This window comes from Diabrotica virgifera, chromosome 10 (assembly GCF_917563875.1).
Source record: "Diabrotica virgifera virgifera chromosome 10, PGI_DIABVI_V3a".
Taxonomy (NCBI): domain Eukaryota; kingdom Metazoa; phylum Arthropoda; class Insecta; order Coleoptera; family Chrysomelidae; genus Diabrotica; species Diabrotica virgifera.
Window position 1 is genome coordinate 148,655,790 of NC_065452.1, and position 22,963 is coordinate 148,678,752.

A 22,963-nucleotide genomic window follows, 5' to 3' on the forward strand; every position below is an offset into this window, starting at 1 on the left:
ACAAATGACATTCAGCTGTTAGACATCATTATGTGATGGAATTTTTATTTTGATGTAAATAAATATTATTACTGATAATTTGTATAAGCAAAATTATTGTACTGCACCTACAGTGACTCACAGCTTCAATTCTGAAATGATACAGTCGTTACTCAATAAAACTAGCTTGTGTCAGTGACCCAATATAAGAAAAAAAAAATTACATACTGACAGTAAGTTACTAACTAAAGTCCTCTAAAATAGCAAAGCTATGTTTTGGGTTTCAAATATACCATACTTAAATAACAATAGTTCTTTAATTATTTTGTGTACGATTTTGATATCAGCTAAAATGATGTAAACTTTTAAAGGAGAATATTAATAAAGAAAACAAAACTCCTTGTTGCTTATTTCTTTGGCTGATAAAAGATTTATTTCTTGCAGTTCAGCTATGTAGGTAGATTATTCTTTTGTAATATCCGTTTAATTGTTTTAGGGTTACCTATTTTTCCAAACTGTGTTTCCACCTCATCTCTCAATTTTGGTGCACTTTTTTGGGATTATTTGCTATTTCTCTGACAATACATCTTAGCTATTAGGACTTTGCAGACGACTGCTCTGAAAAGTTCATTTGATGTTCATCCGTACCATTCTCTCAAGTTGCGCAGCCAAGATATTCTGCATCTCCCTATGCTTCCTTTTCCTTGAATCTTTCCCTGCATAATGAGTTGGAGCAAGTTGTTTTGGCCCATACATGGCAACATTTTTCATACGAATTTCTAGTTACATACAATCTATCTTTTTATGTCATAAGGCCAAACCCAGTTATACCAGGAAATTGGCTCAGGCCATAGCATTATTCTCTACATATAAAAACTTAGGAAAGTGTGTCCTTTTAGGTGACACAATAGATCGAACACAACGAGCCATGTGTATCTTTTTTAGTACACAGTGTTGAGGACAGTGTATATCTAAAAGGATACACTGGCGCTGAGGGTGTTAATTATTGCATATTTGAAACCCAAAACATAGCTTATGCTATTTTAGAAGACTCATACTAACTTACCTACCTTCAGTATGTAAGTTTTTTCTAATAAATATTGAGCGACTGACACAAGCTAGCTTTATTGAGTAGTGACTGCATCATTTAAGCTGTGAGCCCCTGTATATGTTTATCAGTCATGGCCTAGCTACACGTTAAAATTGTTTCGTTATCCTTTCCTGCGTTGCTTTCTTCAGCATGCACACTGATTTTTGTACAGCAGCTTTTGTAGCCAATAGTTACTCTTGTTTGTTTTCTAGATTTTTCCTAATCAGGACTTGATTTCTTTTTGGTTTGTTACTAACTCCCTTCTACAATAGAGAGTTTGGGGCTTATTATTCGCTAAAGTGTTGGAATGCTTGTGGGTTTTGATATATGTACCTACTACCACAACTCTCAATACAAACTTTGATCAAACTGATAGTGTGACGACTAGATTTTTATAATTTGAACAAACTGCAGTTGTGACGTCACTTCCTGAGTTTGCTCAAACTGTTTGATCAAATTATTTGATAGTGAAACCACGACTTTAAGGATTTAAGTAACATCAATTTAATTTGCAATAAAAAAGATCATGAAGATTTGACGATGCTTGTAAATACATACACCCGATTTAGATAATTTAAGTGACAGCAATGTTTAGATTGTTTTGTCAAATATACACATGCAACAAAAAATTTAATAAAAATTTGCATAAAAAAATTGAAGTGTTTTAAAGGTTTCAATATGTAAAAACATTGAACCACAGAAACGGTTTTTCTCCACAAAGGAACAAAAATCTTAGCAACATATTAATAAGTGATACGTTTAAAAATCCAAATGTAAATGAAATTTCAGACTTTTTAAAAGGACACTAGACACAACATGCCCTATACTTCACAAAATGCCGAAGAAAATCATAATTATTATATAATATCCCCTAAATTACTTTTCCCCATATCCAGTACCTATATTAACTTTTATGTAAATTATCTCTTTTTAATTTTCATGCATTTATAATTTAATTTATAAGATATATTCTAGTACTGCCGTGTTTGTATTGAACAACTGAAATAAATTAAAAGAATATTATAACTATACAATAATTGTTTATATTTTTTATGAGATAAAAAGAAATATTTTATGAGACTAGGTAGAGTCTAGAAAGAAGACTAGTAGAAACGAATAAATAGTGTTTTTTAATCAATACCGTTTTTCAATATACATATTGATTTTCTACCACACTTTTATTTCTATCATAAAAATTGTCAAAGATAAACAAGAAATTAATATTTATCCATCATCCTCAGTCAGCTGACTTGTTTTCTTGAAACGACACTTTGCATACAATATTGGTATTTAAATATCCCGCTCTGTCATTCTTAATCATTTGACCAATACGAACACATATATCACGTGAGTAGTTCTAACCAATGAAATCTTGGAATTCATAGCGGTATTTAACGCTTCGTGGACCTTGACCTACTCTCTCAGGCCAGACAAGAGACATGACAGCAGTGAGTACGGCCATAGCCACCTTTACTTTACAAGCCATGAAGAGAAAAAGGCAACGTCGCAATTGATGACGTCGGTAGTCTGACTTTCGGACTACCGCTTTCGAAACTACGATTTTAAAGTACAAATTCTGGTAAAATTTATAGTATTTTTTGAGTCGAACAAGAAAATATTATTAATTAGAAGTTTGTACAAAATAATATTAAAAGTAATTCCTTGTAAGTAACGTTTATTATACAAAAAAAACCAATAACAAGAATATAAACGCGATTATTTTTTTTTCGAATCCTAAGAAAACTAATAAGTATTTTTCAAAAATATAAACGCAGAGTGAAAGATTACGTTAGGACCGAGGGCCCAAAGTCCCTGAAAACTTCTATGTTTATTTTAATAAGTTACAGGGGTGAAAAACTAAGAAAATTTGGTATGATTTTTAGTTTCAAATATGTCATTAAAAAAACCTTTTTATTCATTCTAAGGGACTTTTGGCCCTCGGTAATAAAGTAGTCTTTTATTTTGCGTTTAAATTTTTCAAAAATACTTATTAGTTTTCTCGGAATTCGAAAAAAATTATTACATTTAAAATACAGGCGTCAAAATTTTGCATTTTGTTCCTTTTCCCTTAAAGTTTTGTCGCACTTATTTAGAAACATCCTGAATTGATAAAGAACCAATCTAGTTGTTAAACATAAGCGAATTAATCAAAAAAACAGAATGTTAAGGAAACCGGAGGCTATTAGTTGGGTTTTAATTTCAGTATTTTATAAATGCCCTGTACACCATAAAAATTTAACTGGTTAGCAACAATATTATTACAGCGGTATTGTTAAAGAATTAGGCTGTAACATATTAAAAAAATCACTTAAATCTGCCAACAGGTTTAGGAAACATAAGACATTAAAAATGACAAAATTTTTAAGTGGACGGATTTCTATATGTCCGCAAGTTTATATAAAAATATATTATATTAAACTAAAATCATCTTAATAACATACCTTTTAATGTTCTTTATAATTTGGAGCACGAAATATTGTAAAATATTTCAGTTTCTCTGTAAATACAGTGAAAATTATTTAAAAACAAAGAGAACTGTCAGAATTAATCGGTCTACCAATAGATGTTGCCAAGTTTCAACTTCATGGCTTGTTAAGTAAAGGTGGCTATGGTACGGCATAGAACTTCATAGAACACACAATGATAATTATTAGTACCCACGAGTTATACTACACATCGTACACATATAATTTTGTTATCTGAGATAAACAACTGCCAAAGAATTAGAAATAACACGGTTTCTGCGACTACTGTCACATCTTTCGTTTTTTATATTTTCATGTATGTATTTCCAATTTAGTATCTCTATTATGCGTATTATTAAACTCGAAAAATATTGAACAAAAGTTGCATTAGTCAGTCAATTTATCCATTTCCGGACTTATTTTAAACGTATGTTTTTCACCTACAAGTAGTTCACCCCCCAAGTGGAGGGTAAGTGGAACCCAAATCCAAATTGTCAAGCAAATCCGTCGCGCGTCGTGACGCGCCTCCAAAACGGTCATTTACAGAGCCGGATTTAAGGGGGGGCAGTCCCAAACATAAGAGGTTCATTTAAATAGATATTGACAGGAGATAAAGGAACTCGACAATGTATGACAAGTATAAAATTAAGGAGGGTAGGAGTGATAATATAAATGTTCATGGTTTTAACCTTCCACCGCCCTAACAACACACAACATTCCAGGAATGTACTACCAAAGTTCTATCAATATTTGAATGTCCTGGACATTTAGGGAACATTCGGTGAACATCTGATTAAATTATTCGTGGAATGTTACCATAAGACATTCTGTGAACATACTACCAATGTTCCTATATGTTCATTTTCAAATTCACGGCGCATGTATTTGTGCATGGTGCTTAGAGAGGGCATCACGTGACTAAAAACGACCAATGACCTCACTTCAGACTTCGGTGCTTCGGCCATCTTGACATGCATCTTGGCCTTGGCCACATGGCCACCTTCATGCCCCGGAATCTTATATGAACAAACTGGGGAATTTCCCCCATCACTTTCACTACCGTCAGCTAATAAAGAGAAATGACAGCCTATCTCGCTCACGAAGACTTTAACCAATCATTTATGTTAACGCCATATCTGAATGTCATAAATAAAATAATCAAACGAGGCTTAACTCGGCAATGTCAATTCTGTCAAAAGTAATGACAGTTAGTGGAAAAAATTTTCCATTAGTTTACAGTTTTTATTTTTTATTGTATTACCTTTAACGATTTGTTCTTAGTAATTTCAATTTAAGTTGGTTCCTTATCCTTCGTTGATAAAAGGCGCGTTCCAAGTGACATGAAAACCGTCCTTCGTACTGCCCTCGTCATGCGCATTATAAAAAATGCGTTCCAAGCGAACATGAACGATGATTGGTATCGTACACCGTGTTGTTCCAAGCGATCCATGTACCGCTTCGAAATCGGTAACTGAACGGCCCTTTTGATACATGCCTTCAAGCAGAAACTATTTGTACTGACTTGCGCAGTTAGGATTGTTTTCATTTTTACTGGTCACTGGTCACTGCTAGGAGATCAGCTGATGATTCAATAATAGAATAATCCACAATTTACGCTATTAGTACCTGTGAATCTTGATTTCCGTTTAAATAATTATTAATTCTTTTTTTTTCAAATTAATCTTATAAAAATGGATAATTTATTATTTTCTTTTTTCATAGAAGACAACGATTTAATGTCAGATATCGATTCTGGGGAAGGTTTTGAAGCTGAAGTGATGTTTAATGAACATATTAAGTCCACTTTACATCAACAATAAATTGAACAAGAAATTGACAAAGTTATTCACGGTCAAATTTGGCTTATACAAAACACAATTCTACATCCAATCTTGCCGTGAATAAAAAGAAAATTGACAAAATAAAACATATCCAATTGTTCTATTTCATCAAATTATTTCACTTTCTTTTACAAACCATACATTTTGTACTCGTCAAATTTGGTATTGAATAACTTTGTCAATTTATTGTTGATGTAAAGTGGACATTAGAAATATTAATTTCTAACCATCTAGCAAACTACTAGTGGTACAGTGGTACTCGTACTGAAAATGGTTCAGGCGCAACTCGAACTTGAAATGGTACACCAATTCGTTCCAAGAGGGTTACGTACCGCCCGTACCGGTAATCGGATCGAGATCGAAAGAAAACCGTTCAAGGGCGATTCTGCGCATTAAAACAGTCCAATTGATTTCGTGGCGGTTCAAGGGATCGTACAAATGTGTCGTCTTGGAACGAACCTTTTAAGTTGGTTCCTTATCCTTCGTTGATAAAGTGTAGTTTTGTTTTAGTTACGAAACGAAAGAACTTTTGTGTTGTGTTAATAAAAAAACTGAACATAGTTTATTATTGTTGTGTACCGTTGTGTACAAATCATAGAAAAGTTAGAAAAATGCATAGATAGGTAAATAGTAATTAGTTTATAACTGTTTTATCTGAAACAACAAATAAATACACGTACCTATATTTAGAAAAACATTGTCATAACTTTTTTTATATCCCTTTTCCTTACTAAATTTTACAGCAAAAATAACATATTTTTGTAACTTGGGAATTCCGAATAATTTATGAGTATTACTTAGATATTATTTAAATAAAATACTTTAACAAGCTTAGTAAGTTCTGGTATTTTATTTTAATAATATAGGTGAGATTATAAGAAGATATTTTAATTAGTAACGAAAGGGCCCGCAAGAGGCGCTGAACGGATGAAATTAATGCTTGTCCATTTAAATTTCCCGCCAAATGGTGATTAGTTAACACTACGGTCGCAAGTGGCGAAAGGAACCAAATTTTTACAGTGAGTTGCCTATCTATCCGGTAATACTATATTATTAATCTATGGCCATGCCCCGGAATCTTATATGAACAAACTGGGGAATTTCCCCCATCACTTTCACTACCGTCAGCTAATAAAGAGAAATGACAGTCTATCTCGCTCACGAAGACTTTAACCAATCATTTATGTTAACGCCATATCTGAATGTCATAAATAAAATAATCAAACGAGGCTTAACTCGGCAATGTCAATTCTGTCAAAAGTAATGACAGTTAGTGGAAAAAATTTTCCATTAGTTTACAGTTTTTATTTTTTATTGTATTACCTTTAACGATTTGTTCTTAGTAATTTCAATTTAAGTTGGTTCCTTATCCTTCGTTGATAAAGTGTAGTTTTCTTTTAGTTACGAAACGAAAGAACTTTTGTGTTGTGTTAATAAAAAAACTGAACATGATTTATTATTGTTGTGTACCGTTGTGTACAAATCATAGAAAAGTTAGAAAAATGCATAGATAGGTAAATAGTAATTAGTTTATAACTGTTTTATCTGAAACAACAAATAAATACACGTACCTATATTTAGAAAAACATTGTCATAACTTTTTTTATATCCCTTTTCCTTACTAAATTTGACAGCAAAAATAACATATTTTTGTAACTTGGGAATTCCGAATAATTTATGAGTATTACTTAGATATTATTTAAATAAAATACTTTAACAAGCTTAGTAAGTTCTGGTATTTTATTTTAATAATATAGGTGAGATTATAAGAAGATATTTTAATTAGTAACGAAAGGGCCCGCAAGAGGCGCTGAACGGATGAAATTAATGCTTGTCCATTTAAATTTCCCGCCAAATGGTGATTAGTTAACACTACGGTCGCAAGTGGCGAAAGGAACCAAATTTTTACAGTGAGTTGCCTATCTATCCGGTAATACTATATTATTAATCTATGATCTATGGCCACCTTGCCGTGCGTGATCGTTGTTTGTTTTTATTTGTGCTTTTTAAGAATATTTTTTAATTCGGATACTTTTATAATAACTTTAATAGTATTATTAATATAGTGCATAAAATCAGTTGGAGTAGCAGAAGCAATGTAGATAAAAAATCTGCAGGAATAATGTTTCAAAGGTTAGTATATGCAAATATGTAAACAAAGGCATGCCCCTATTTCAGAAAATATCCATTTATTATTTTAATAATTGCGAATAAGCCACAAACTTGCTTATTCCTAACTAAAATAGTAAATAAATAGAGATAATAACAAACGGATTATTTGTAAAATTAAAATTTTTTTTGCGTTTTTGCTAATGTATGCGTTTATAAACAGGATGGTAGACCACACACTATAATAGTACCAACTAATGAATACACAGTATGAATAGTACAGTCGGTTCGCTAAACTTAGTCTCAGACACAACTGGCTAGTGATTTTAGTAAATAATTTTGACAATTTGGTAAAATTGGCAAAAAAATAACTAAATAGTTAGTAATTTTGGCAAAAATGGCCAAAAACAAAAAAATTACCTACTAAAATCACTAGCCAGTTGTGGCTAGGGAAACGACTATACTAATAAACAATTTCTAAGCTGCTTTTTATAATATTTTGTGAGTTCATTAATCATATTTTTTATTTAAAACTAAAATTTGTTAATAATGCTCAGTAATGCATATATTTTGTATTTTTAGCTTTCCAGAAGATCCTGCGAAGAAGGCATGAAGTATTGATCAGATTTGTTAATAGAGCAGTATGTTCAAAAAATTTTTTAGAAAAAGATATTGACAGAACTTCACTTTCAACCGTTTGAGAGACTGTGCTGTTCCAATAGCTTATATCACACAGGTAATATGCTTAACCCAATTAATAATATACAGTTGGAAAAATTAAAGAATAGGGCTTTTCATTTACAGTCATTTGTTTCGAGCTACTGTCATATGTCGTATAATCCTTGTTATATTAATATTATACACAGATTATATAACATATGACAGAAGCTCGAAACAAATGACAATCGATGAAAAGCAATATAGGGCTTTGTTCATTGTCATTTGTTTCGAGCTTCTGTCATGTGTCACATATATTAATATATCTACGTCATACATCTTTGGTTTGTATCATTGATTATATCAATAACATATGACGTAGATATATTAATATTATGTGACACATGACAGAAGCTCGAAACAAATGACTGAATGAAAAACCCTATAACCATGAACGATCACATCAATCACTTATTTTGTATAGGGCTTTTCATTCACAGTCATTTGTTTCGAGCTTCTGTCATGTGTCACACAATATTACTATATCTACGTCATAAGTTATTGGCATATACCAATGATACAAACCAAAGACATATGACGTAGATATATTAATATTATGTGACACATGACAGAAGCTCGAAACAAATGACAGTTGATGAAAAGCCCTATTTGCTGTCTTTTTCTATAAATCACAAACGTTTGTTACCTATAGAAAAAGATCATCATCATCATTGGCTCGACAGCCCTTTCTGGGTCTTGGCCTGTTCCAGGATTCTTCTCCACTCTGATCTGTTTCGTGCTTTTTTTCTCCAGTTTTTTATTTTTAATGTTTTTATATCATTTTCTATTTGTTCTAAAATAGAAAAAGATAGCAAATACAAAATAAGTGATTGATGTGATCGTTCATGGGTATAGGGCTTTTCATTCACAGTCATTTGTTTCGAGCTTTTGTCATGTGTCACATAATATTAATATATCTACGACATACGTTATTGGTATATACAATAATAGATACAAACCAAAGACATATGACGTAGATATATTAATATTATGTGACACATGACAGAAGCTCGAAACAAATGACAATTGATGAAAAGCCCTATTCTTTCATTTTTCCAACTGTAGATACCGTTGTTCTTCATTATCTACATCAGAGATCTAAGTTGACATTGTTGCCCAATTACAAAAAATTTTTGAATTCATTTTAAGTCCAATATATCACATAATTATTGCGAAGTAGATTATACAAGAAAACAGATTAATATTGAATGCAAATAAATAAAAACATCAGAAATAGAAAACAAGAATTAAGTTATAATCTTAAGTTAAAGTAAATAATAAAAACAATAAATATAATAAAACAAAATACTTATTAGTTTGTGAAAAAGCTATTTCTTTGTGGCATTTTTGTAATTATGATAACTATTTTAATGGGGAAATAAGCCAGAATTTACTTGAAAAAATAACTTTATTATGGTTTCTACTTCCACATCGGACGTCGTTGTCAAAATACAAAATGTTTTATTATTTTCTTTATTAAATATTATTTATTATTTATTTAAATATTATTTAATTTATTATTTATTTTATTATTATTATTATATGCATATTATTACCTGTAAATATTTCTTCTGATTGTTAATTGTAAAGGATAGAAAAATTACCATTTATTTTATTTTCTTTTAGAATCAGCTGAGAGAAGTGGTCTACAAAAAACCAGGAAGGACATGGAATATGTGGCTATGAAAGGCAAAAGAAAGGTTTACAAAGCAAATGTGACACATTTTTTTATAGGAATATCAGTAAATTACATTAAAAAAATGTATGAAAAGATTTTTTGCAATAAAAATGTTTATATTTATCAAGGATGCATTATTTGGTATGGCCACATATCGTCAGTGATGTGACAATACCTCCTATCTGTTTTTTCATGAGATTTGTAAGATAGACTAAAAACTTGTTTGGGCCACCTCCTGTTTTCATATATTTTTTGACTTGTTTTGCAGTAAATTTAACTATCTATTTACTACAAAACAAGCCAGAACTTACGTATGCAAACAGGAGGTGACCTTAAAAAATGTTTTTCGTCTCCTGCAAACCTCATGAAAAAAGATATAGGAGGTATTGTCACAGCACTGACGATATATTTCAGAGAATGTCTAAAAAATATACTGTGAATGTTCAAAGAACGTTCGTAGACATTCATGGAATGTTCCAACAAGACATTTAGTCTAAAAAATATACTGTGAATGTCCAAAGAACATTCATGGAATGTTCCAACATTCATGGAATGTCCCAACAAGACATTCAGTCTAAAAAATATACTGTGAATGTCCAAAGAACATTCATGGAATGTTCCAACAAGACATTCAGTCTAAAACATATACTGTGAATGTCCAAAGAACATTCGTAGACATTCATGGAATGTTCCAACAGAACATTCTAAGAATATTTAAAATGCTGACACAGCACATTCCAGGGACTTTCCAGGGACATTCGTGTGCATTTGGGGACATTCCAGGAATGTTTGGAATGTCCTGTGAGTACATTCTAGGAACATTCATGGAATGTTTTGTGTTATTAGGGCGGGTGAGTGTATTGCTTCGTTTGTAAATTGTTATCTAGTGTTCGTACACATTTTAGTCACAGAGGATTTTGTGATTGGAAACATGCAGATAGTAGGCTTATGGATCACGAAATGTCTAAAGCACACGAAAGAATTCGGCGTATTGATACTGAAATAGCAAAACAGGTCGAAGCAATAAAGAATTATTTTAAAATACTCAAAGACTAATTTTAGTGTTATAAAGTTTATTTGTGAACGAGATTTAGCATTTCGCAGCGAAAATAAGTTGTCGAGTTCATCACAAAATGAAAATTAATTGGAAATACTCCAGTTATTAGCTGAATATGATCAATTTTTGAAGCACCATATTTTAAAAAATATTCAAATCCTGGAAGCGGGCATGTTAACTATCTTTAATCAACCATATGTGAGGAAATTGTACATCCGATGGATCAAAACGTATTAACTGAAATATAAGCCAAGAACTTCAAATGTACCAATTGCTAAAAGAAAAGAATATGAATGATGCTTTTCCAAATGTTGAGGTGACACTTTGTTTATATTTAGTTCTGATGCGAAATAACTGCAGTGGTTAGAGATCATTAAGTTAATTAAAAATCGACTTCGGTCTATGATGCGCCAAGAGTGTCTGAATCATTTCTCTACAATGAGCATTGGTCACGATGTCTTAATGCAACTAGATATGTCCCACATAATCAAGAAATTTTCAATTAAAATATCTCGAAAAGTTCCCGGACTTTAACCATACATCTTACTATTATTTTGAACATATTACTGTAACAAGTTACAGCTCGTGTACTTTTTATGATTTAAAATTATATTTATAAAAGTAGATCAACATTTTTTAATGGTAGGAGGTAGGGCCCCCACACCAATTCTGCACTACAGGGGCCCCCACTGCCTTAAATCCGGCCCTGGTCTTTACTGTGCTATTAGTGTATTCATGCACTGTTTTATTGATGAGGATATGTTGATAGTATTATTGATGAGAGGAACAACTTTATTAGTGCACTACTATCAGCGAATATATCTACAATTTTATTCATACATATTAATATATCTGATGGACGACTTCAGTTTCAATATTATATCTACAGTTGGATTTATAGTTTGACGTAGCGTAGACGTAGACGCAACGGAGACGGAAGAAACGGACTGGAGACGTAAGAAAATAATATGCCAATTTATAAATCGACGTAGCGGAATTTTTGCGCATGAGTAGAAAGAGTAAACCATGACTTAATTTTAATTCAACAACATAGCCTATAAATTATAGACAGTAAACAAACTTTGTGTTTATTTATTTATACTTATATACTATTATTTATTATAATATTTATCTGTTTTGTGTGTTACATGGATTAGGAAATAAACGAAGGTATGCTCCTTTGGTGCCGCATGCCGTGGGATTTCCAACTATTTTGTTTCATTTCCTGGTCTTTAAAATGTTTATTGGATTTGCCTATCGTATAATATGTGTGGATAACCCCGAATTAGGCTAATAAACAACTCATATTTATCTGAAATATTAAAATGACTATGATATATTTTTATTAAATTAATAACTTAAAATCCATTGTATTAACAAATAATGAACAAAATTCGAATATGTTGATTGATAAACAACTTCTTTACAAAATTTGATGAGGCCCAAGCAGCAAGAGTTAGTCGAATATACGTCGATACTAAGTCATTTGTAGACCTTGACGTCGATTGACCTTAAAACGACATCGATTAGGTGTCGATTTGTAGACGTCTTTTCGACATCATAATATAGACGTTGATTTAACGTCGATTGTAGGGCGGTAGAATTTATCGACCAAAAATGAACGTTGAAAAGACGTTATGAAAGTAACCATCAATATTATAGTTATTTGATATAGAAATATCTATAAATCAAACTGAAAATAGACATTAGACAAACGAATGCGTAGGTACTCTATAATGTACCAATACTTCGCGCGTCAATTCTAAAGTTTAGTTCAAAGTAAAAACACAGTAAAACATCAGAGGTACAAAGCAAAACAACATTATTTTAATCGTTAGACCTATAAATTTAATATTAGTACCTATAACAATGATTTCACTCATCGATCTTCAAAAAACTTATCATTAAATAAATTCAAATTTTGCGCGAAACTTTCTCATTGAGTTGTCATAATGGCGAAAAAGGTCCTGTCCACAAAATATCGAGTTCATTTTTTTAACCAATCAAATTATTATTACTTTGAAATACTATGTAGTGATTGGCTAAAAAAAGTCTTGCCGCTATCTGTGTATTTTGGATGACAATTGACGTTTTTGACAGTCAAATGTCAAATCAAACAAAATGGCTTTGTTGGTTATGGTGGTGTATGCCGTCTTCTGTTAGTTTACGTTTTCCTGTTTTTCCATCGTGTTCAAGGAGTTCGCTTTTTTCCATCCATTGGCTCCTCGTTTATTAAATTAGTTTATATTTGGATTATTTCTTATTTCATCGTCTTTTGGTAGGCAAGAAGCAACTGAAATACAAACACCGACTCTGAACGAGTCTCTAAATTTTGATAATAGTCTTCAGGATACAAATGGTAAGTTCTTTTATTTATGGGAGTAATTTTGCACAACACTACCTTATTGATTTGCCAAAAATATTGTTGGTTTAAAGCACACAGTAAAAATTGACTTGAAAAAGCTTCCAATAGTGTAACAAATCATCTAATTTTTATAGTTATTACTGATACTATTAATGTAAATGGTCAAATTGTGTTTTACCCAAACTTACAATTTTTTATGGGCATAGGTACAACCAACGATATAGGTACACAATGTTAGCATGCATTCCTTATAAGTATCAATGAATAATTGCAAAAAACTAATGGAAAACCTTCTGTACTTTATTCAATGTGTTGTAAATATGTTTTGTTTCTAGGATTGAAGGTTCTACTTAAACATATATTAACAATTAAGGAACAGAACAGAAAAATTCTAAATATTTTGGAGAAATCAAAACCATTTAAAAATTCAGATTTACCTGATGACTTCAAAATAAAATTGCCAATAGAATCCTTACAAGACCTGGAAGAACTAGAAATATGTTTGGCAGAAGAAGAGAACTTCAACACTTTTGTAAGTTGTATACATCTTGTACCCAATTGTAGAAATTAAGAAAATTTAAATTTTTTGCTGATTTGTTTATAATAGAAAATTAGGGTAGAATACCCAGTGATTGGCCATATTTAATATTTGTGTTAGTCATTGGCCCCCATTAAAAAACTTTTAAAAACAAGGCACCACTGTACAACTAATACTAAATACCAGTATCAAATTCGTCTTCCAACATTCAAGGCCACTTCCATAAAATTTCGTTGTTAAACAGTCTGCCATTTGCGTGCTACAACTCGTTGTTAACAGGTCTCTCAGTCATGTGTAGTATTAGTTAGATTTCTAAAGTATTTGCTAAGGGCGACTACATTTTGGTAAGTGTTTGTGCAGTTTATTTTCTTTAAAACCCTGATTTTCTTACTTTGATTGTGTTAGTTACGTAATTGGTGGCTAATTAAATAATTTTTTTATGTTATAACTAGTAAATTTAAGAAAATAAATGACGGCCAATCTCTAGATTATAAAACACATACTACATTAGTGATTGGCCTGATGGCCAATAACTGAATTTTAAATATCTCGACGAAATTATATTTTCTATAAATGATTTTGAACTCTTTTGGCGTATTAACTCTATTGCTAGTCTATATGCTACAAACAAATCATTAAAATCAGTTATTGGCCGGGGGCCAATAACTGATGTTACACAGGGCCAATAACTGATTTTTACAAATTTGCAGGTAATATTGAACTGAACTTTTTTGGAACAATGCCTAAAATTATTGACGGAGAGAAATATCAAAAAAAGTATACAGAAGAAGAGCTTCAAACTGCCCTAGATGAAATAAACAACGGGTTTTCATTACGAGAAGTTTCAAGGCGCTATAAAATTCCAAGGGCAACCCTACAATTTCGAAAAAGTAAAAAATTTACGAAACCAAATTTAGGACCTAATCCAGTTCTTCTACCAGAAGAAGAAAAAATTTTGGTGAACTGGATTTTCGAAAATCATAGGAAAGGGTTTCCACGTCGAAAGGAAGATGTGCAGGAATCAGTTAAGCAGTTTCTTGATAGTAATCCCAGAGATAATCCTTTTATTAACAATCGTCCTGGCGAAACTTGGTACAAAGCTTTCCTACGAAGAAATCCCGAGATTTCTTTGCGTACAACAGAAGCTGTAACCGCGGCTAGCGCAAATGTTTCGGAAAGTGACATACGAAAATGGTTTTTTGAAGTTGAAAGTTTTTTCATAGAAAAAGGACTTACGGAAGTGTTACAGTACCCCGATCGTATTCTGAATGCAGATGAGACATGTTTTAATCTGTGCCCGAAAAACAGTAAAGTTCTAGCGCCTAGGGGGGCATCAAATGTTTATGAAGTAGAACATGCATCGTCTAAATCTAACATCACTGTGATGTTTACTTTTACAGCATCTGGAGGAATAACACCACCGATGGTCGTGTATCCATATAAACGGCTTCCTGCGAATATCGCCAAGTCTGTTCCTGGTGAATGGGGCATTGGCCTTTCTGATACGGGCTGGATGAAAGCAGAATTAATGTGTGATTATATTGAAAACATACTTTATCCGCATTTAAAAAAGGTGAATACGTCTTTTCCGGTCATTTTGTTTTTAGACGGTCATCGAACACACATGACGTACAACCTTAGTATCTTATGTAAAAAACTAAATATTGTTTTAATATGTCTATATCCTAACTCTACGAGACTTCTTCAACCGGCAGATGTGTCAGCTTTCAAGCCTATCAAAAGTGGATGGAAAAAGGCTGTTATACAATGGAGACGAGATCATCATTCAGAGACATTATCAAAAGAGCATTTTGCAAATGTTCTGAAAATTGCCGTGGAACAAACTGGAAAGTCAGAAACAATAAAAAGTGGATTCAAGGCTTGCGGACTATACCCTTGGAATCCAAACGCTTTAGATTATTCCAAGTGTCTTGGAGGACAAAAAATATTGACAGTTGAATCCGAAACAAAGTCAGAAAATCTAAGTAACACATTTTTAAGTTACAAAGATTTCTCTCGCATAGTAGGAAATCGCATTATTCAAGAATTTAACAATGATTATAAGGATGTCACAGAAAATGAACAACCACTGTTGTTTAAGTTATGGAAAAGTTTTAAACACATTCCTCAGGCCATAGAAGTGATTCCGGTGGAACAGCAAACTTTAAATATGCCTACCGATAGCACTGTCCATACAGAAGAGCCTGAACCTTCCGATTTCAACATTAATGAGATTCCTGTATTAATTGTAAGTCACGATCAAATATTAGATGGGCTGCTGGATGAAAATATTCAAATTATTAATGTCCAAGATATGCCCCCTGAACATACAGGCACGGAGCAAATTGAACTATCAAGGCCTAATAATAATGAAAACACAAACGAACAAAGACCTCCAAATCTGAATGAGACTTTGCAGTTTGCAAAGACACCTAAACGAAAAGGAAACAGAAACACCGAAAAAATAACATATGCAATTACATCTACCCAGTGGATTAAAAGAAAAGCTGAGGAGGAGGAATCTAAAAAAAAGATTGCTGCAGAAAAGGAGGAGAGAAAAAGACAACGTTTGGAAAAGAAGGCTGTTACAGTAAGCAAAATTTCCAAGAAGGTTAAAAGTTTAAAAACTGCCAAGAAAGAAAAAACACAAAGTAAAAAAACAGAGAAAAGTATAAACCGAGAAATAAAAGATGATGATAAGCCTAAAATGTTGAACAAACTTACCGAGCAACCTATCTTACCAGAGAAGGATTCTTTTAATACATGTGAAGACAATTGGCTTCTTGATAAATTTTTGTCAGATATACCATCTTCCTCGTCTTTTCAAGATAACAAAAAATGTGATTTGAAAAATATTGCAATAGAGAAGGTAAAAAAGAGTTTATTTACCGATGAGGTAATGGAAACCTACAAGAATAATTCGTTATTTAAAAATCCTAAGCTGACTGAGGGTCTTTGCTTCTCGTGTACTTATAATTTTAAAGAGCAAAATCTTGGAATTAAATGTAACTTTTGCCGAAGGGCCTACCACATTTCTTGCATAAATAGACTTAATATGCATAAATCAAATTCACAAACATTTAGCTGCAATATATGTCTAAAAAACCAACATAAAATTAATTAAGTCTTATACTTATGTATCATTTTTTACTTTTATATTAAAAGGGAGTTATATTAATAGGGAATTATTTTGATTTTGTGTACTATTTTTTACTGTGAATAAATACTACATATTTTAATTAGTACCTAAACCTGTTTCTTTTTTGATTATCTTTTTCGGCCAATAACTGATTGGTGGTGGCTAATCACTAGAAGTTTCATAATCCGTCCTGGCCAATAACTGACAAATTAGTGGCTAATTACTGGAGAAGCCATGCCAATAACTAGTTTTTGACAGAAAGGTATTACACAAGATTTTTTGGAACTTAAATTTGAATCTAGACTAGAAATGTTTGGTTTTGTATAACCTACAACTGATTTTTTATAGGGAGGAACGTAATATTCCTAATGATAAACATTTATTACATAATTCTATGATTTAATCCCTTAATAGAAATGTGACCGGCCAATCACTGGGTAGTCTACCCTATTCCCTTATTAAACTTTCTTTGTATAAATTAAAAGAAATTAGTTGCACCTAAATGTAAAATAACTTTTTTTTAATTTATATTTTTTTAGAAATCAAACTGCGCCTCAATTTCAAACCTGAAAGATGTTACCCAGAAGAATAATAGGATATTAAGATCTCTTTTGACAGATAATATTGCGAAGCATTTTAATTACTTCGGTAACAACTGGCGGCATGACAGAGTATCAAATAAGCGACCATTTAATTAACTGCGCTTAAACAAAGTGGTTCTAGGTGAGTCTTGTGGTTTCAATTTTTTTGTTTTTTATTAACTTGCTTCGATTGTAAACACGGATTGTGAAGAAAATAAGGAAAGGTGTTTATACGGGGTGTTTCATTCTAAAATAGACATACTTTAACTACAGATAGGGCATGCCTAGGTGTTTTGCAGAAGGTTCATATTTAATGGGTTGTACTCCTTTAATAACTTGAGGTATAGGGCATTTTATCTATTTTGCCCAGTTTTTTCTTTCCAACTGCCTTGTATATTGTTTTTTAATCTTTTTTGGTCTTAATCTTTTTAAATTTCCAAACCCAGATTTAAAAGAAAAGTTAAGAAATTATATTTTATGTGAATGGGTTGTAATATTATTTGCAGAGTGAAAAAACTCATTTTTAGTACAAACAGTTTTAGTCCGTATTGTGTAATTATGTTTCTGAATGAAACAACCCATATATTGTATATTTTTTGATACACTGAATTTTATTTTTATTATAGATGCAGTAAAACAAGGAACTGACTTTACAACTCATGAAGTTGAGAACGCTATTAAGCGCTGGTTAAAACATGCTCCTAACCGTAACAAGAAAAATTACTAATTTGGAATTGTTTTAATTTTAGTTTTTTATTTGATTAAACATGCAAAGGTTTTATAAAGAATCTGTAGGTGAACGCCAAATGTGTAGGAGGGTGGCTAAGGAACTTAAAAATACGATTGAAGGTCTTAATAGTAATTTAAATCAGGCTTCTTCCCTTGTTAGTAAAACAGTAGTACATAGTGATACCGTTAATATAATTTCTAGTACTGATGTCACTAGAAGTAATTTAAATCAGACTTCTTCACTTGTTAGTAAAACAGTAGTAGATAGTGATTCCGTTAATATAATTTCTAGTACTGATGTCACCAACTCTAAAGTTAGTTCTGAAAATTTAATTAATAGTAATAATATTAGTGAAATTGAAAATGACAGGAGCATAGAATCTGACTTTGAAATGGATTTAGAGTTAATAAGTTGTTTAGATAATGCAAGTAACTCCAATAAATTTCAAAAAAACTCTTACGACTTACATGGTGAACTAAAGAGATGGGCAATTCGTAACAAAGTCACTCATAGTACAGTAACTGATCTTCTTCATGTGTTAGTTCCAGTTCATCCAGAATTACCTCTGAGTTCTAAGACTCTTTTGAACACACCAACTACTATTACCTTAAAAAAAGAACTAACTTCAGGCAGTTATGTTCATTTTGGATTGGAAAATTATCTTAAATTCTATATTTCTACAAATGATTCAATAATTTCAAACGATATTCTAATATCTTTTAATATTGATGGTTTACCTCTTTTTAAAAGCTCTTCAGTGCAGTTTTGGCCTATCTTGGGTTTAATTGTAAATAGCAGTATAAAAGTGAAAACATTCGCTATAGGTGTTTTTTGTGGAAATTCTAAACCTAGCCCACTGGCTGATTATTTGAATGACTTTATTAATGATCTTAAATTTTTACTGGAGAATGGTCTAACCTTTAAAGATAAAGAATATAGGATACATGTTCATAGTTTCATTTGTGATGCTCCAGCTCGAGCCTTTATAAAATGTATAAAATCGCACAACGGTTATTCAGGGTGTGATAAATGTACTGAAGAAGGAGACTACTTTAAACATAGGATGATTTTTAATAACATTTTGGCACCAAGGAGATCGGATCAGTAATTTTTGCTAAAATCTGATCAGAATCATCATACTGGAATTTCACCTTTGGAAGTCTTAAATATAGGATTGGTTTCAAAATTTCCAATTGACTCTATGCATTGTTTATACTTAGGTGTTATGAAAAAACTTCTTCTCACATGGATATGTGGTGACTTGCGTGTTCGGTTATGTGGTAGGGATGTTACAAACATATCAGAAAACTTAGTTTTTTATGGAAAATTTGTTGTCTCAGAGTTCAATAGAAAACCTCGAAGTCTTTCAGAGGTAGCTCGTTTTAAAGCAACAGAATTTAGAACTCTTTTGCTTTATTTAGGAGTCCTAGTTTTAAAAAATATTGATAAGGCTATGTATGAACACTTTCTTCTATTGCATTCTTCTGTTACTATCCTGTTATCTAAAAGGCACTTAGCAAATTTTGGTTGTGATATTCCTAGAAAATTACTGGACTGCTTTATAACCCATTCCAAAGACCTGTATGGATTAGAGTTTTTAATTTATAATGTTCATGTATTGTGTCACTTGAGTGAAGAAGCTCGGTTGTTTGGTCCATTGGACCAGATTTCTGCTTTTCCTTTTGAAAACTATTTAAATGAAATAAAAAAGTCAGTGAAATCACCTAATAAACCATTAGAACAATTGTTTTGTCGCCTGACAGAAGCTAATACTATATCATAATTAATGATAGTGTCACAGAGAAATGTGAAATTCAACATTTTAATGGTCCACTGTTACATTTATCTTTTAATTCTACTAAACAGTATAATAAGCTTAAATATAATAATATTGTGTATACTGTAGAAGCACATTCCAATGTCAACTGTTATTGTCTAAACAACCAATATTGTGTAATAAAAATTAATAACATAGTTAATGCTAAAAATGAATATTTTTTAATAGGTCAAAAGTTTACATCTTACGAATCTTTCTATAATTACCCTTTTGAATCAAAATCACTTAATATTTGCATCGTAAGTAAACTACTTCAAAATATGGAACTTTTTAATCTCGACAGTATAATTACAAAATGTATGTTATTCCCTCTTGATCCACCCAACAACAGTAAATGGTTATCATTTCCTTTATTATAAAGTAAATATTTTAGCATTATTATGGAAAAAAACAAACTTCAGCAGACTTTTACAAAAATAAATTTTACTTTTAATGGAGGAGGGTATACTTTTGAGAGGGACATTTGGCCATTTATGAAAAAAAATTAAATTCTTTCAAACATTTAGAAATGAGCAATGTAAAAGTATATTTTTATTTTTTCGAATCTAAAATAAATTAAATAAATAGTAATAAATTAAAGTCTTCTATCAGATATTGTCAAAATTGTAAAGTGGCAACATATGGTTTTTAAGGGTGCATTTAAATTTAAAATGGTGGGAAAATCAAAATTGTAAACTGTTAAATTACTTTCATAAATTCTTAACCAAAATACTTCATAGAATACCTACCTCGCATATTTTTCCATGTTGAATTAAAATATCATTGTCAAAAAATACTTTGATGAAATTTGGTGATATTTCACTGAAGCGCAATAACTATCTTTACAAAGTAATTTTTAAGAACGATATTTTATTGCAACATGGACTAAGTAAGATAGGTATTCTATGAAGTATTTTGGTTAAGAATTTATGAAAGGAATTTAAATGGTTTGCATTTTTCGTTTTCATCCCATTTTTAACGTAAACGCATCCTTAAATTATTGATGACTAATTGTTAAAGTTGTCATTTCCTTTGAATCACATCCCGCCATGACTATTTAAACATATTATTTTGAAAAATTAGCTTGCATATAAAAAAATTAATAATTATCTTGTGTTCTGCCGAATATTTGTTTTAAAATTTTATTTCGATAAAAAAATATTTGAAAAACAAAACAAAAATAAAAATTCCAATATTCGAATGGTCGTAAGTATTTTTTTTTAATATAAACACAAGTTTTTAAGGATAAGTATAAAATTTGCAAGATGTTGATGTATAAAATGTAACATCTTTATTTAAAAATAGTCAAAAAATTTAAAAATAAAAATATTCTCGATTATGTTCAAATTTTTAATGAATTAAATTTTTTGACTATTTAAAAAAGTATGTTTTACACATCAATATTTTGCAAATTTTATGAAAAAGATTATTATTAAAAAGTTATATTTATTAAAAAAAAAAATACTTATTTATGACCATTCAAATATTACATATTTTTAAATAGCCATGGGGATGCGATTCAAGATTTTCAAAAAGATACATTGTCAAGTATGATACATCACTAGATTTGAAATTTTGTGAAGAACAAAATTGTCACAAAAAAATTATCTCATTTCCGGTTAAACCGGAAGTAATAATTGAAGCACCGCCAAAAGCTGAATATTTATGTGATTTCAAAATAATCGGTTTATAAACAAAAAAGTTATTCACTGTTACCTGATCTCGTCACCAGGTATATCTTAGCCACCCTACCTGCCATTTGCTTTACAAAGTTTCTTGTATTTTATATCCATATGTCATTTTACAAAGTTTTTTGTATTTTATATAATAAAAGTTTTGACAGAGTTTTTGATTTCTTTACTATTTGACACAGGTTACGTTTGTTAGAGCAGCAGTTGCTAATCGGAAGACACATGCCCTGTTTATTTTTTAACTTGAAAATGCTAAAAATGAAGTGCATGTACATCCAATTGACGACTGAAAGCTGCCATTCAAAGAAACTATACCTGCGATAAATAACTTCCAACGTCTATTGTACGTCTATATAACGTTATCAGTGAGGTATATCTCGTCGTCGATTAGACGTCATAAGTCGACGTCGTTTCAACTATGACATTGTGCCGTCGAATTCACGTTGAACCGACCGTTGTTTCGACGTATTTCGACGTCGAGTAGTGACATACATTCGACGTCTCTTCGACTGACTCTTGCTGCTTGGGGGGCGTGTCCACTTTGGGTCTTGGGTGACAGAAACAAATTTTTCCTTTTGATTGGCCAGACGCGGCCAGACGTAAGAAACGCACTGTAAAAGATGAAAGTTGGTGAACGCTTCCATTCCGTTACGTTTCTCTTACGTTCCGTCAGGCGCTTGCGTTCATTTATAAACACGAGTACACAAAATTCGGTGTTGTTTTTTTCCAGTGCGTCTCCGTTGCGTCTATATACGTCTACGCTACGTCAAACTATAAATCCAACTTACTGCTTAAAAAAACGTTGCGAGTGTATGCGTAAAATAATATAAAAACGACACATTTTTACATGTATTAGACGACAGGATGGGGCCCCCCGCAAGCTTCATGCTACGGGGGCCTCTGTTACGCCTCTGATGGTTGTATATAGATACTTTAAACTTTACTGCCCTATGGATGTCTTTGGATCATCGATCTCTTTCATACTTTACGATTTTGGTCGTCACGACAAACGGTCGTATGACCGTTTGTCGTGCTCATCGGACTTTCACACTTTACGACAGTATTTATCTTATTGTCGTAGAGAGCACAAGGCGTAGAATGAATCGGGCAAAAATTTTTTCTTTATAGTTAATTTATCGCCGTAAAAAATAACAGCGACGTAATCGC

General features: G+C 31.5%; 2 protein-coding genes across 2 annotated transcripts; both read left to right on the plus strand.

Moving 5' to 3' along the window:
• Positions 1 to 13,057: 13,057 nt before the first annotated feature.
• Positions 13,058 to 21,950, plus strand: LOC126893252 (uncharacterized). The gene is made up of 4 exons (XM_050663239.1): positions 13,058 to 13,295; positions 13,637 to 13,833; positions 17,518 to 17,701; positions 18,186 to 21,950. Exon 4 carries the CDS (start codon positions 18,327 to 18,329, stop codon positions 19,395 to 19,397), a length of 1,071 nt encoding a protein of 356 aa, XP_050519196.1. The 5' UTR covers positions 13,058 to 13,295; positions 13,637 to 13,833; positions 17,518 to 17,701; positions 18,186 to 18,326; the 3' UTR covers positions 19,398 to 21,950.
• LOC126893251 (uncharacterized) lies at positions 13,909 to 17,084 on the plus strand. Its single transcript, XM_050663237.1, has 2 exons — positions 13,909 to 14,183; positions 14,550 to 17,084. Exon 2 carries the CDS (start codon positions 14,579 to 14,581, stop codon positions 16,961 to 16,963), a length of 2,385 nt encoding a protein of 794 aa, XP_050519194.1. The 5' UTR covers positions 13,909 to 14,183; positions 14,550 to 14,578; the 3' UTR covers positions 16,964 to 17,084.
• Positions 21,951 to 22,963: the final 1,013 nt, after the last annotated feature.

Bases quoted from the DNA above. Each gene is read 5' to 3' on its own strand.
- LOC126893251 (XM_050663237.1), top strand. From the start codon at position 14,579: ATGCCTAAAATTATTGACGGAGAGAAATATCAAAAAAAGTATACAGAA.
- LOC126893252 (XM_050663239.1), top strand. From the start codon at position 18,327: ATGCAAAGGTTTTATAAAGAATCTGTAGGTGAACGCCAAATGTGTAGG.